Here is a 16,324-nt window from a genome sequence, read left to right on the forward strand (position 1 = left end):
ACAAATGTAAACTCATCCCATGCTCTTGGCTAGGAAGAATTAATATTGTCAAAATGGCCATCCTGCCCAAAGCAATATACAGATTTGATGCAATCCCTATCAAATTACCAACAACATTCTTCAACAAACTGGAACAAATAGTTCAAAAATTCATATGGAAACACCAAAGACCCCAAATAGCCTAAGCAATCCTGAGAAAGAAGAAGAAAGTGGGGGAGATCTCGCTCCCCAACTTCAAGCTCTACTACAAAGCCACAGTAATCAAGACAATTTGGTACTGGCACAAGAACAGAGCCACGGACCAGTGGAACAGATGAGAGAATCCAAACATTAACCCAAACATATATGGTCAATTAATATTCAATAAAGGAGCCATGGACATACAATGGGGAAATGACAGTCTCTTCAACAGATGGTGCTGGCAAAACTGGACAGCTACATGTAAGAGAATGAAACTGGATCACTGTCTAACATCATACACAAAAGTAAATTTGAAATGGATCAAAGACCTGAATGTAAGTCATGAAACCATAAAACTCTTAAGAAAAAACATAGGCAAAAATCTCTTGGACATAAACATGAGCGACTTCTTCATTAACTTATCTCCTCAAGCAAGGAAAACAAAAGCAAAAATGAACAAGTGGGACATCAAGCTGAAAAGCTTCTGTACAGCAAAGGACACCATCAATAGAAGAAAAAGGCATCCTACAGTATGGGAGAATATATTCATAAATGACAGATCCGATAAAGGGTTGACATCCAAAATATATAAAGAGCTCACACACCTCAACAAACAAAAAGCAAATAATCCAATTAAAAAAATGGGCAGAGGAGCTGAATAGACAGTTCTCTAAAGAAGAAACTCAGATGGCCAACAGACACATGAAAAGATGCTCCACATCGCTAATCATCAGAGAAATGCAAATTAAAACCACAATGAGATATTACCTCACACCAGTTAGGATGGCCAACATACAAAAGACAAACAACAACAAACGTTGGCAAGGTTGTGGAGAAAGGGGAACCTACACTGCTGGTGGGAATGTAAATTAGTTCAACCATTGTGGAAAGCAGTATGGAGGTTCCTCAAAATGCTCAAAATAGACACACCATTTGACCCAGGAATTCCACTTCTAGGAATTTACCCTAAGAATGCAGCAGCCCAGTTTGAAAAAGACAGATGCACCCCTGTGTTTATCACAGCACTATTTACAATAGCCAAGAAATGGAAGCAACCTAAATGTCCATCAGTAGATGAATGGATAAAGAAGATGTGGTACATATGCACAATGGAATATTATTCAGCCGTAAGAAGAAAACAAATCCTACCATTTGCAACAACATGGATGGAGCTCAAAAGTATTATGCTCAGTGAATTAAGCCAGGCCGAGAAAGACAAATACCAAATGATTTCACTCATATGTGGAGTACAAGAACAAAGAAAAACTGAAGGAACAAAACAGCAGCAGAATCACAGAACCCAAGAATGGACTAACAGTTACCAAAGGGAAAGGGACTGAGGAGGATAGGTGGAAAGGGAGTGATAAGGGCAGGGAAAAAGAAAAGGGGCATTACGATTAGCATGTGTAATGTCGATAGGGGTATGTAGAGGGCTGTGCAACACACAAAAGACAAGTAGTGATTCTACAGCATCTTACTATGCTGATAGACAGTGACTGTAAAGGGGTTTGTGGTGGAGACTTGGTGAAGGGGGGAGCCTAGTAAACATAATGTTCTTCATGTAATTGTATATTAATGATTCAAAAAAATAAATAAATAACAAATACAATTTGATGGCTATAAAAAAAAAGGAAGTTGGCACTAATGGATAGATAGAAATCCAGCACCTTTTCCTTGACTTTAGCCAGGCCATTTATGTTCCCACCATAATTATAAATATTGAAGTTGGCTACAGATTTTCAAAAATAAATTAATTCATCATCCCTTTACACACAAACTTCTCCAAGTCTCAGAAGCAGAATGCAGGGACTAAAGAAATAGTCTTATGACTTCTCTGAGGGGACTGCCCCGCTTGCCTCTCTCAGCCCCACAGCAGCTCAGTACTGGGCACTGAGGGAAGAAGGTGGGGGCAAGGCCACCAAGCAGGAGAGCATCAGATCTACTTCTAATGATCTACAGAGGGGAAATTTCATATTCTCCTTTGGCAACACATTCTAGCAGTAACTGTACCTAGAACTGTCTCAAGAATATTGAAATATTTAGTTTTATATCATCCCTTTCTGTCAGGTTATTCTTTAATCATGTTTAACGAAGACTTTTCATGTTTCTGTGTTGTTACTGCATGCAAGATTGAGCTACCTCCTTATGGCATTACACAATTACACTACTGTAAAACAGGATGGTTACACTTAAACGAAAGGAGAGGACAAGACAGATACGATGGAGTTAAAGTTAGCCTTTACAGGAAATGGTACAGAGAAAATAAAATCAGTTCCTGCTAGTACTATGTTTTCCAGATCCTAAAAATACTCAAGTCAACTATAGCATCAAATGCCAGAATCTCATCCCACATTTCATTTAAGGATAAAAGTGTCTAAACAAGGCACTGATGAGTAACTAGCAAGTCCCTATTTTTTATCATTAACTCCCCTCCGCCCACAGCATCTTCAGAAATGATCCTTCCAAATTCCAGCTTATTCTTTGTAGATTTAGCAGAAGTAAAAAAAAAACTCTGTGGATGTTTTAAGACTTAAAAAAAAATTATTTCTATACAAAAAAAATTGTTCTACAAGCTCCTCTGAAAGGATTCTAAGGACCTTCTAACTACCTAAATTCAGAGGTAAAATGCAGTGATGGAACTATTAGGCCACAGAGCAGTATTTACAGATGTGTTCAGTGGGAAGCAAGCAGTTAGTGTTGTGTGGTGAGGGAACAGTGAGGGAACAGCATGCCCTCCTCTGGCCATACACCAGCAGTAGGACTCCAGATTACTTAGTTCTCTATGACTTGGGGTGTCATAATGACTACATGAGAAAATGCACCCAAAAATATCTGTTAAACTATAAAACCCTACAGAAATAAACCCATCTGCTTACTCTTGTTAAAAAAGCTTAGCTATGACTAATTTGCACAAAACATTGAAATAACTTCTAAAGATGCCGCCTAATGGCAAGACATGAAGTGCATCAGCAGTCCAATTAAAGCCAATTCTGTATTACCTGAAATACCTTTAAAAATATTGCTTATGAAAACAGAATGAACAAAACCGCAATAGAATCACAAACACTGAGAAGTAACTAACGGTCACCATAGAGGAGGGGTTGATGTGGGTGGGAAGGCAGGGCAAGGGGGATCAAGGGGGACAAAAGTTCTCAATCATAATGTAAGTTGGTCACAGGGAAAGTAGTACAGCATGGAGAATACAGTCAGTGATTCTGTCACACCTTTCTATGTTGACAGATTGTAACTGTACTAGTGCAGGTGAGGATTTAATAATATAGGTAACTGCTGAACTGCTGTATTGTACATCTGAAACCAGTATACGACTGTGTAACAACACTACTTCAATAAAAAACTTAAAAAAACCCAATGTAAAAGAAAAATTGCATATAAACAGAAATTATACCCTTCACTGTAAATGCTGTCAATATGATATGTTGTTGAACATACTTCTCTACACTAAAAACCAGAAGTCTTATTCACACTTAGAGAAAAAAAAATGAATGTGCACTTAGTTTGTCTATATTAAAATAATGAAAAATAAATTTTGTTTTTCTGTATTGAAAAAAAAAAGCACAAAGTCTATTCCTTTTAAAAATAAGACACAAAACTTTACCTCTTCTGTTTAAAACTTTTCATATTACAAAGCCAACCACCTAACTGCTATTTTGCCTAAATGGGGACCTCTGGTCAGGTTGGCAAAACTGATAAAGTAAGGCTATCAGGGACCTTCCAGAATACTGACAAATTCTAGCCCCTAATTCTGGTGCTCCAGATACACTTGGTTCAACTACAGGAGCAGCTACAGAATTCCAATTAATAAACTGCTAATACTATAGAACCCAGATAGGTGACTGATCCCTGCTTTTCTATGTAAATATTCCCAATTGCTTCAGAGCTGGAAAACACAATGTCTACAATTAGTACTAGATGCAGTTGAGAAAAGTCAGAGAATATATAATAGACAGAGAGTATCTTAAAGAAGGTGAAGGTCTACTGCAAAACTGGCCTGGAGAAGAAAAGCTTTCATAGGTAAAATCACGAAGAATAAGATTCAATAACAAACTGAACAAATTCATGTAATCAAGACCCTTGATGTGAATGTAGACCCACTTACCTCACTGGTATAAGTCAGGTAATATAAGACTTCTGAAAGTCAGTAGAGACATATAACCAAGTAGAACACCAGGTCAATCAAGGGTTTAGATACACATCCAAATCTGTAATATGCCTCTAACTCCAGATTTTGGATTAAGTTAAGACAGAAGCTGACAGCAGATTTGTACAAAGGAAGTACTAATACATACATGAGGCACACCTTTCCTGTAAAAAGTACGTTAAGAATGGCTTTATCCCAGCCTTACCCAGACAAACAACGGTCATACTAAAAGCACAGAGGCAATGATAATGACCGTCAACTAGGTAGTAATGTGTTAATCACATGTCTAACGGTCAAAGACAGTAAACATGCTCTCAAGTAGGTAAGGAACTCTTTCATCTTTTTCCAGGCTCTAGCCTCTGCACACAGCATGGTGCCAGACACACAGCATCTGCTCAACAGATACTGAAAGAGTGAAGGAGGACGAGCAGAGAGCAGGGAGGGCACAAGGAACCTAATCCCCAGATCACCAGGCATTTGCTGAATTACTTCCATGTAGAACTTCGCAAGTGTAGACCATATCAGGACAGCTCCCTAAAGGTACCACATCAGACAGGTGAGAGAACCTCAAAACATCCAAAAGGAACTATTCTGGAAAAGGAGGTAATGTTGGGTGAGATAGACTTTTATTCATGTGTTTATTTTGTAAAATACATTTGAATCTTTTTTATTTTTTATTTTTTTTATTTTTTGCTATCATTAATCTACAATTACATGAAGAACACTATGTATACTAGGCTCGCTCCCTCACCAAGTCCCCTACACACACCCCACTACAGTCACTGTCCATCAGCATAGCAAGATGCTATATAATCACCACCTGCCTTCTGTGTTGTATAGCCCTCCCCGTACCCTGCAACACTATACATGCTAATCATAACATGCCCTGTCTTTTTCCCTGCCCTTATTCCTCCCTTCCCACCCATCATCGCCAGTCCCTTTCCCATTGGTAACTGTTAGTCCATTCTTGGGTTCTGTGATACTACTGCTGTTTTGTTCCTTCAGTTTTTCTTTGTTCTTATACTCCACATATGAGTGAAATCATTTAGTACTTGTCTTTCTCCGCCTGGCCTATTTCACTGAGCATAATACCCTCTAGCTCCAACCATGTTGTTGCAAATGGTAGGGTTTGTATTCTTCTTATGGCTGAATAATATCCCATTGTGTATATGTACCACATCTTCTTTATCCATTCATCTACTGATGGACAATTAGGTTGCTTCCATTTCTTGGCTACTGTAAATAGTGCTGTGATAAACACAGGGGTGCATCTGTCATTTTCAAACTGGGCTGCTGCATTCTTAGGGTAAATTCCTAGAAGTGGAATTCCTGAGTCAAATGGTATTCCTATTTTGAGCATTGTAAGGAACCTTCATACTGCTTTCCACAATGGACGAACTAATTTACATTCCCACCAGCAGTGTAGGAGGGTTCCCCTTTCTGCACAACCTCGCCAACATTTGTTGTTGTTTGTCTTTTCGATGATGGCGATCCTTACTGGTGTGAGGTGATATCTCATTGTGGTTTTAAATTTGCATTTCTCTGATGACAAGCGATGTAGAGCATCTTTTCATGTGTCTGTTGGCCATCTGAATTTTTTCTTTAGAGAACTGTCTATTCAGCTCCTCTGCCCATTTTTTACTTGGATTATTTGCTTTTTGTTTGTTGAGGTGTGTGAGCTCTTTATATATTTTAGATGTCAACCCTTTATCGGATCTGTCATCTATGAATATATTCTCCCATACTGTAGGATACCTTTTTGTTCTATTGATGGTGTCCTTTGCTGTACAGAAGCTTTTCAGCTTGATATAATCTCACTTGCTCATTTTTGCTTTTGTTTTCCTTGCCCGGGGAGATATGTTCAAGAAGTCACTCATGTTTATGTCTAGGAGATTTTTGCCTATATTTTTTTCTAAGAGTTTTATGGTTTCATGACTTATGTTCAAGTCTTTGATCCATTTCAAATTACTTTTGTGTATGGGATTAGACAGTAATCCAGTTTCATTCTCTTACATGTTTACATGTAGCTGTCCAGTTTTGCCTGCACCATCCGTTGAAGAGACTGTCATTTCCCCATTGTATGTCCATGGCTCCTTTATCGAATATTAATTGACCATATATGTTTGGGTTAATGTTTGGAGTCTCTATTTTGTTCCACTGGTCTGTGGCTCATTTCTTGTGCCAGTACCAAATTGTCTTGATTACTGTGGCTTTGTAGTAGAGCTTGAAGTTGGGGAGCGAGATCTCCCCCACTTTCTTCTTCTTTCTCAGGATTGCTTTGGCTATTTGGGATCTTTGGTGTTTCCATATGAATTTTTGAACTATTTGTTCCAGTTCGTTTAAGAATGTTGTTGGTAATTTGATAGGGATTGCATCAAATCTGTATATTGTTTTGGGCAGGATGGCCATTTTGACAATATTAATTCTTCCTAGCCACGAGCATGGGATGAGTTTCCATTTGTTAGTGACCTCTTTAATTTCTCTTAAGAATGTCTTATAGTTTTCAGGGTATAGGTCTTTCACTTCCTTGGTTAAGTTTATTCCTAAGTATTTTATCTTTTTGATGCTATTGTGAATGGAATTGTTTTCCTGATTTCTCTTTCTATTAGTTCATTGTTAGTGTATAGGAAAGCCACAGATTTCTGTGTGTAATTTTGTATCCTGTAACTTTGCTGAATTACAATGTTCTACTAGTTTTGGAGTGGAGTCTTTAGGGCTTTTTTATGTACAATATCAAGTCATCTGTAAATAGTGACAGTTTGACTTCTTCTTTACCAGTCTGGATTCCTTGTGCACTTGAGAAGAATGTGTATGCTGTTGCTTTTGGATGTAGAGTTCTATAGATATCTATTAGGTCCATCTGTTCTAGTGTGTTGTTCAGTGCCTCTGTGGCCTTACTTATTTTCTGTCTGGTGGATCTGTCCTTTGAAGTGAGCGGTGTGTTAAAGTCTCCCAGAATGAATGCATTGCATTCTATTTCCTCCTTTAATTCTGTTAGTATTTGTTTCACCTATATTGGTACTCCTGTATTGGGTGCATATATGTTTATAATGGTTATATCCTCTTGCTGGACTGAGCCCTTTATCATTATGTAGTGTCCTTCTTTATCTCTTGTTACTTTCTTTGCTTTGAAGTCTATTTTGAATGATACTAGTATTGCAACACCTATTTTTTTTCTCTCTGTTGTTTGCATGAAATATCTTTTTCCATCCCTTGACTTGTAGTCTTTGCATGTCTTTGGGTTTAAGGTGAGTCTCTTGTAAGCAGCATATAGATGGGTCTTACTTTTTTATCCATTCTATTACTCTGTGTCTTTTGATTGGTGCATTCAGTCCATTTACATTTAGGGTGATTATTGAAAGATATGTACTTATTGCTATTGCAAGCTTTAAGTTTGTGGTTACCAAAGATTCAAGGTTAGCTTCTTTACTATCTTACTGTCTAACTTAACTCGCTTATTGAGCTATTATAAACACTATCTGATGATTCTTTATTTCTCTCCCTTCTTATTCCTCCTCCTCCATTCTTCATGTTGGGTGTTTTGTTCTGTGCTCTTTTTAAGAGTGCTCCCATCTAGAGCAATCTCTCTTAGATACCCTGTAGAATGTTTTTGGGGGGCAAATTCCGTCAACTTTTGCTTCTCTGGGAATTGTTTAATCCCTCCCTCCTTCATATTTAAATGATAATTGTGCTGGATACAGGATTCTTGATTCAAGGCCTTTGTGTTCCATTGCATTAAATACATCATGTCATTCTCTTCTGGCCTGTAAAGTTTCTGTTGAGAAGTTTGTTGATAGCCTAATGGGTTTTCCTTTGTAGGTAACCTTTTTTTTCTCTCTGGCTTCCTTTAATACTCTGTCTTTGTCTTAGATCTTTGCCATTTTAATTATTATGTGTCTTGGTGTTGCTCTCCTTGGGTCCCTTGTCATGGGAGTTGTGTGTGCTTCTGTGGTCTGACAGGCCATTTCCTCCCCCAGTTTGAGCAAGTTTTCAGCAATTATTTCTTCAAAGACACTTTCTACCCCTTTTTCTCTCTCTTCTTCTTCTGGTACTCCTATAATGCGAATATGGTTACATTTCAATTGGTCACACAGTTCTCTTAATATTCTTTAATTCCTGGAGATCCTTTTCTCTCTCTCTGCATCCACTTCTCTCCGTTCTTGTTCTCTGATTACTAGTCCATTAATGGTCTCTTGCATCTCGTCCATTCTGCTTTGAAGTCCTTCCAGAGATTGTTTTATTTCTGTATTCTCCCTCCTTAGTTCTTGCATATTTCTCTGCAAGTCTATCAGCATGGTTATGACTTTTATTTTGAATTGTTTTTCAGGATGATTGGTTAAATCTATCTCCCCAGATTCCTTCTCAGGGGAGGATGTGGAGGATGTCTGGGTTAGTCTGATCTGGATCAAATTTTTCTGCCTTTTCATGTTGATAGATGCAGTGGTATGCTGTTGGCTCATCTGTCAGCTGGGAGAACCAAGACCCTTTCCACTTGGTCCTGGCCTTTCTTTACTGGGACAACGGCAACCCCTAGTGGCTTGTGTTGGGCAGTTGCGCATAGACTGTGTCTCTGTTTCTTGCCCGGCTGCTGTGGAGGAAGCTCCCTTGCTATGGGTGTGGCCAGCCTCAGGCTGCTACTCTGCTATGGCGGGGCCATGCCGGAAGGGGAACAGGTGGGGGGCTGTTTATCACCATGAGGGGTCTCAGAGCTGCTCTGCTGCCCAGGGGGTTAGGGTGCCCGGAGTTCCCCGGGATTCCCAGCTGCTGGGCTAAGTGTTCCAGGACATTTCCGTCCAGCTGTGGGGTCCCTGTCCCTTTTCAAAGTGCACTTGCTTTTCTTTGTCCCAGGGGCGCCGGCTGCAGGGACCTGCTCGCAGGTTTTACTGTCCCATTTTGCTAGTTTCCCTCACTCCTCACACTGCGTGTCTGAGCTTTGGGTGCAGATGGCTAGGGCTGGCTATTTAGCAGTCCTGTGGTCCCTCTCCCTCCCTGCTCCGACTCCTCTCCTCCTGCTGGGAGTGAGGAGCGCTCGGGTCCCACCGGGCTGGGGCTTCTATCTTACCCCCTTCGTGTGTTGCTGGGTTCTCGCGGGTGTGGATATAGTCTGGCTGTTGTCCTGTATCTTCTGGTCTCTCTTTTAGGGATAGTTGTATTTGTTGCATTTTCTAAAATATGTATGTTTTTGGGAGGAGATTCCCACTGTTCTACTCACACCACAATCTTGGCTCCACCTCACATCTGAATCTTAAGTGCTTATTGAGAAGATTTAATGTTTACAGAAATCTAACAAAGGCGCAAGAGCAAAAGAGGGAGGTAATGGGAATGAGTGGAACAAAGTGATCTGCTTCCACAGTTCTGGTATATTCCAGCATATTTCAGCAAGAAGACATCAGGGAAGGAGCTAAGGGTAACTGCTGGGCAGAGGGGCTCCTACCCTGAGCCATCTGGCTTCTGGTACTCATACTGCTGCCCAGTTTATACTGTCCACCTGGAATGGTGCCAACTGAGCCCTGATTGCTCTGGGAGGCAGAGCTCATGCTTTTACAGGATTTGTGTATTAAAAATTACTTTTCTGACTGCAGCTAGAGGTCAGAACCATTAGAATGTTCTCTCAGGTCTCTAAAAGACGAAGTCCTGTAATTCACTGAACTGGAAGCTGGGAGCCCTGTGCCTATCTCTGCTGTTCATTTTACTAATAGGCTGTGTGCTATATTCAGATTTGAAGTGAAAAGACCTCCTCCCCTGGGTATGTAGAGTATTCACTGTAAGTCAATTCCCTTATCATTAAAAATGGGGATTATAATAACCTGCCACACAGAATTTACAGACTGGTAGGAGTTCAAATGAGACAATATAGATGGAAGTACTCTGTGACATCTGTGTTGAGACTGGCAAAATTTATCAGCTGAAATGTTAGAATTACATGTCAACCACATCATTCTGAGTATCTCCTAAAAGGTGAAAAGTTTTATTTTAATAGTATTAATATTCTTGTGAAATTATTTTTTGTAATACTGTAGTAAAATTCTAACCACCCTTCTGTTCTTATTATTAATATGCTTTTAAACAGCAGTTTAAATACAACTTGTTCATAATAAAGATGCTCAAATGCTCCCTCTCCTTTCTGGGTCACCCTCACAGTATTCTTGCCTCCTCTAAACAGCAAGTGCACTTTGCACCTCTCTTATTAGATGGCACTTATTGTTAGAAGCTGCTCAGTGATTCTTTAAGCAGCAAAGTGAGAGAGTACTCCATGATGAGTGCACATAGTCAAAGGGAGGAAGAGAGATTAGGATCCTTCATGGGCTTTCCCAACTTTATATGGCCCCAGAGATGCTCCATGCAATCTCCTGCATACCAAGTGGGTACTGGCATCCCTCGAGGAGACTCTACCCCCAATGACCCATAGGAAGTCACTTTCCTCACTTGTTAGGAAAAAAACAACTGAGAATCTATGAAAACCATTTTGCCAAACAGAATTCTGCCCATTCTCACAATGTTTTTTCCTGTGATGGCTTTCTTAGAGTATGACATCTGTTTGATCCCCCATTCTGAGGTCCCCTTTCTAGAGCCCACAGCTCAGCAGACTACAGGCACCTCAGGTTCCCAGGCTTGACTGACTTCAACGTGGTAACTACCTGGAGACTGGCCCTGTACCATCATCAAATCTCTTCATCTTAATGACGATCTGTCCCACCCAAGCTCCACTTCCAGGCCACCCCACTCCCACTGATGGAGATCAGCCTCTGATCAGTCTCCCCTAAACCACAGCTACCACTAAACTTCTACTGAACTACAGCCCCTAAAAGTCAGGGAACATGTTTTATTACCTATTCCTCAGAGCACTCAGCACAATACTTTGCAAATTACAGACACTCAAATACTTGCTGAATGAGAAGTATAGGCTAAGATTCCTCAAATCTGTTTTATTCTGCCTGGCTTCATTTTTTACATTCATTCCAAAACATTGGAAAAAACAAGTCACAGAGTGAAAACAAGTGTGCCTTGTGCTTTGTGGCAAGACTGTTCCTCCTTTTCTTCCTCAGCACACAGTTAGTCTACTTTTCTTTGTCTTGCTTACAGTTGGATGTCACCTTGACTGAGCTATCGCCAAAGGAAGGTAAATGAAAGGGATGTGTGCCTCTTCCAGGCCTGGCCAATAAAAACCTCCCATGCTTGTTCCTTTGGTCTCTGCTTCTCTTCCAGTTATCCAGCAAGCAGATTGACCACAGCATTCTTAGAAGACACAAGTTCAAAATGGAAGAGGCTCCAGCAGTCCAGGGCCTTGGATTACTGCTTCAAAGGGCACCATGCCTCCCCCACACTTAAACAAATGCTCTAACCACCTGGAGCCACCTTGGATTGTTATGGGATTGAGAAATGAACTTTGGCTGTGAGGTCATGACATGTTAGGATCTCCTTGTTAATGCAGCCAACCCTACCCTAACCATTCCAGGATCATTTGAAATTGACACCAAATACTCTCCTTTCTTTCCCTACTTCTATGACCTTTTTACCAAAAGGTCCTCTAAACCTTACACATTACAGACCTAAATGGACAATGTGAAGATAATAAGGGCCTACAATTCCTGGAGGGAAAGATTATTATTAAAGAACTGCCTTCAAAAAGAGTCAAGGTTAAGTCTCCAGTACAAGGTATCTGACTGCTTCCAAAACTGCTCACAACAAGAGCCACAGAAGGCAGCTCTGCTGACTAGGTAACTTACTGAGTCATCTGACATCATCTTGTTGGCTCCCTACAAGCCTCCCACTCTTCTCTAAGGGGCCCGGTGAAGAGCACAAGTGGGCGCTTTCCATCATGTGTCTCCTATATAGACAGCAGAGGGGTGCTGCAATGTAGCCCATTATAAGGGCCCAGATGCCTCCCAGGACAAACTGAGGGCCCAGCTAAAACAGTTAACATGCCTTTCTCCAACTCCAGCACTGCTGAAAGCATTCATTCAAGCAGGGAAGCACTTTGCCGTAGTAAAACACCCTGTATGTCTCTGAGATACTTGCAGCTATGTATAATTTCGTATTTAAATTATCATACATAAATTATTATTATAGTGCATTTTATTATTATACTAATAACAATTGCTCATGTATGTGCTTATTAATAGTGTGTATTGCCATATCTTCCAGCCCTGAAATGAAAGCTGATAGGAATCATCAGCCATAGAACTCACATGTACGGCTTCATAAAAAACTGTCCCTTATATGAACAAAGGCACACTGACAGTGCTTCTCTCAGAAGAAGTTTGGTTTTGAAACCCTACATGACCCTACAGTTCCTAGTACTTCCTAGTGTTTGAAAGGTCTTTCACATATTTTTCACCCTATCATCACACGACCCTGTAACCGTGCTGTGATTGGACCAGGGCTCACAGAAGCCTGGCCTAAAGCGAAAGCACAGCCTGCAGGGGATGAATGAAACTCAGGTCTTCTGACCCCGAAGGCCACTGCTTTTTCTACTCTAACAGTCTCCCTTCCACAGACACAAAAATTGAAAGCAGCTCTTAAAGCCTCAGGTTTTTTCATTGTGAAATGTCACAACCAAAGATTTAACAACAAACTAGTATTTGGAAAACATACTGTAAGGAAATTTTCACTAAACACTACAGACTTCAAATTGAAAAAAACATCAAAATATTTTTGTCTCTATGATCTCTACAAGACACAAATGCAGAAGGAAAACACTGCAGTGCGCGCCCCTTCAGGAGAACTTGCTCTGGGTGCAAGGGCAAGTCGCTGCCACTGCCACATCCTGCTCCTCTGTAAACCCAAAGGGTCAAGGCCCAGAGGCTTTGTCTTCCTCAGAGCTTCTCCCATGGAGCCAGCATTCACTTTACAGCAAAGCGCAGAGTGCGCTCTGCTCTGCGTGTTTCCCATAAGGAAAAGAGGACGGGTAAAAGAAAGGGAAAACAAGAAACTGATCAGTACCGACAGACTAGAGTATGTTGTTTATATACTTGAAAGCCTTTTCTACTGTAAATTCATTCCACAACCACTTTTAAGTAACTACTATATCCCAGACACTGTGCTTATAATTGTAAACACAGGGAGCGCTTCCTCTCTTGAGCACCTTCCTCAGATGCTATTTTAGATACTGAGGACACAAAAACAATTGATTTAGCCCGTCCATCAGGCAGCTACCAAACACAAATTGTGATACACACGGCAATGTAAGTGTATACAAATGTATGCGTATACAAATATATGGATGAAGTGGGGTGGCAATAAAGGAGAGTGAACAGTTACGAAGTTGAAAAGGCTTTATGAGTTCAGCCTCAAAAGACGAGTGGGATTCAGTAAGGCAAAAGAAACCATCCATATATGCCAAAACACGGAGAAGTAGCACAGCAATGGTATACAGAAGTTGAGTGTCATTACAAGAGATACACAGGTGGGCGACAAGGCTGGAGAAGGGATTTGGAAGCATAGGTTACAGGGGTTCTTAAATCCAATACTAAGGAATTTGGATTCCTTGGTGTAGGCAATTCAGGGAATCATCTAGCTTATAAACAGAGTTGATACATGATCAAATTCACACTTTAGAACAATTCCTCTGGAGGCTGGGTAGAGGATGAGTAGACATGTAGATTGTCAGGAAAACAAGGCAGAAAATCACTATCTGAGGCAAGAGTTGGTAAAGGACCAAGAACAGCAGCAGCAAAAATAGGGAGAAGGGGAGTGAAGTCAACACATCTTTTTTTTGACAAGACTGGAAGATGAAAAACAGCAGTGTAACTGAGGTTTCTAGCTAGAACTTAACAGGTCATTAATCCTTGTTAAGGAGTAAAGGAGAAGTAGCATTTTTGTTTTAATCACTTTTTCTGAAAGGAGGGAGGATGAAAGTTTTGTTTTGAAGGTTTCTGTGGAATGCCAGGTTAGGCTCCAGGATGAACTCTGAACTATGAGACAGGTCCACAAAAGGCATGGGAGTGACAGTTCAAGACACAAGATTTGTGATGTTTTGGTGATAGATAATTTCTAGGAGTAGGTAGGTCCCTTTGCAGCCAGAAGGACAAAAACAAGACAGAATCCAAATTCAGACTTCAAAGAAAACCAGCCTAGGAAGGAGAGAGTGGTATGTTAAGCAGAAAGAAGATAGCAGCAATGAATCTGATATTAAACTTCTAAGTCCAATACCGAAAGTTTGGTGGTCACACACTCACAGATCACAAAACATGTCAAACGGTCATGACACTTGCTGAATGCTACAAAACCACAAAAGACAACCTAAGAGAAAGGAAAGAAGATGGCCAAGTAGGAAACCACAATGCACTGAATGGCAGACCACAAATTCCAAGAGCCTGCATAAAAGAAACCCGTAGCCCAACTGGGCATCAGCAAGGCTCAGGTGATTAACTACATCCATCAGCCTGCTGGAAAGATCTCTCCCCTCTACCCCAAGCTTCTGCTCCAAAGAATCACAGGGGACGTGGGCAGATTTACATATACTACCTTCTAGTGATCTGAAGGGAGATACAGACCAAATTAGTTCCTAAAGAATACAGGAAAGACAGGATTGTATCTGGGACAGCAGTTCAGTAACCAATCGTCTAGATTTAAAATATTCTGCGCTATTGTGCATCCATGTGTCCCCATTTTGTTTCTAAAAGCAGGGGAAATGAAGGCCTAAAACAAGGGAAGGTGGAGTCATTTGTATTAGGATTGCTGAGGGGGGAGGAAGGAGGTGGAGAATTAACAGCAAAAAGTGTGTCGCTACCAGATGTCTCAACTCCTATTTGCAAGGACACCCAGAGCTGAGTAGAACAATGCTCAGAATGTTCTAAAACTTTATGTATTTCACAGCACTTTTATGCCTTCCTTTTTATGAAATGGCAAGATACAATGGAGCATTAACTTTGGAAGCTTATGCTGGACCTCGTTCTGTCTCCCATGATCATCCCTATTACTCAGTGAAGTAACCAAATTCAATCTGCCCATTAGTAAAATGGTTTTCAGGAACCCATACCAGAGGTCTTTCTTCATTTTATCTCCCTTAATTTCTGTGAGCAGACACTCACTCAGCGCTACAATCCTTCTTTCCAGAGGATATTACAACCTATATTCCCGTGATACTATCACCAAGTCTTTAGGCCTCAATTTATCCACCTGTAGCAGAGCCTTACAGGGTTGTCTGCAGATTAAACAATTAATATAAAGTCCTTTATAAACCATAGAGTGCAATACAAATAATTGTTTCCAGGCACGGCAAATAGTAGTAACTCCCATTTTGTCTTAAGAAACCGAAAACAGCAAGAGGTTTAAATGACTAGTATACCTCATAAGATCGGGTAAAGAACTCAACACCCACTCTAATCTCTCCCAACAACCACCCCACACAGCTTGCTCAACTCTCAACGTACCCTCCACACGGCAAGCTCAAGGCCTTCCCACACCACATTATTTTTCTTAATATTCAGGTACGGAGGAGGGAGACTGCAAATGAAAAAGGACACAAGTAAATGACTCGCCCAAGGTCAGAACCAGAGCAGAAAAGGAAACGGCTGACTTGCCTGCAGCGGAGGCCACGTCCCCCGTGACTCCGTCCACTATCCCCGAGAAAAGCCGAGCGCCCTTCCCGGGCAATAGGACAAGGAGCCGGGCCCCTCGGCCTCCTGCTGCACGCCCCGCCGCCCCTTTCAGATCATCCGCTGCCCGGGCCCCTGACCAGCCCCGCGCCCCCCAACCCATTTCCGCCCGAGGCCTGACCCCGCTCAGGACCCCCAGAAATTACTTGCGCCGCGGGAAGCCCCCACTTCCCAGCTCCTGCCCCTCCGCGCCCTCACGCACTGGAGCGTCCGGACGAAGTCTCCCGCGGCCGCCGCCGCCGCCGCCGGGCCCGGGCCGCCCTGCCTCCCAGTCCGGGCGTCCCCAGGCAGCGCGAGCCCAGCAGGCCGCGGATTTCCTCCGCCAGCTCCGCCCCGCCGCTGCCCGGGAGGAGCCCGCCGCCGGGGCTTGACGGACTACCCCCGT

The 16,324-nt window shown here is 41.6% G+C and overlaps 1 protein-coding gene across 6 annotated transcripts in view; it reads right to left on the bottom strand.

Moving 5' to 3' along the window:
• Nucleotides 1-16,303, bottom strand: part of FBH1 (F-box DNA helicase 1) — a 56,740-nt gene extending 40,437 nt beyond the window's left edge. For 2 of the 6 annotated variants that reach the window (XR_012128135.1, XM_037001507.2), the window contains exon 1: nt 16,142-16,303. Coding sequence is in view for 2 of the 6 variants with exons in the window: in XM_037001507.2 (XP_036857402.2) it covers nt 16,142 (1 nt within the window). In the remaining 4 variants the exon portion in view is untranslated. Of the gene's footprint in view, nt 1-15,714; nt 15,788-16,085 lie in introns of all 6 variants that reach the window. The other 4 variants (XM_037001521.2, XM_037001530.2, XM_037001531.2 and 1 more) reach the window with 4 other exon arrangements.
• Nucleotides 16,304-16,324: the final 21 nt, after the last annotated feature.

This window comes from Manis javanica, chromosome 2 (assembly GCF_040802235.1).
Source record: "Manis javanica isolate MJ-LG chromosome 2, MJ_LKY, whole genome shotgun sequence".
NCBI classification, from domain to species: Eukaryota; Metazoa; Chordata; class Mammalia; order Pholidota; family Manidae; genus Manis; species Manis javanica.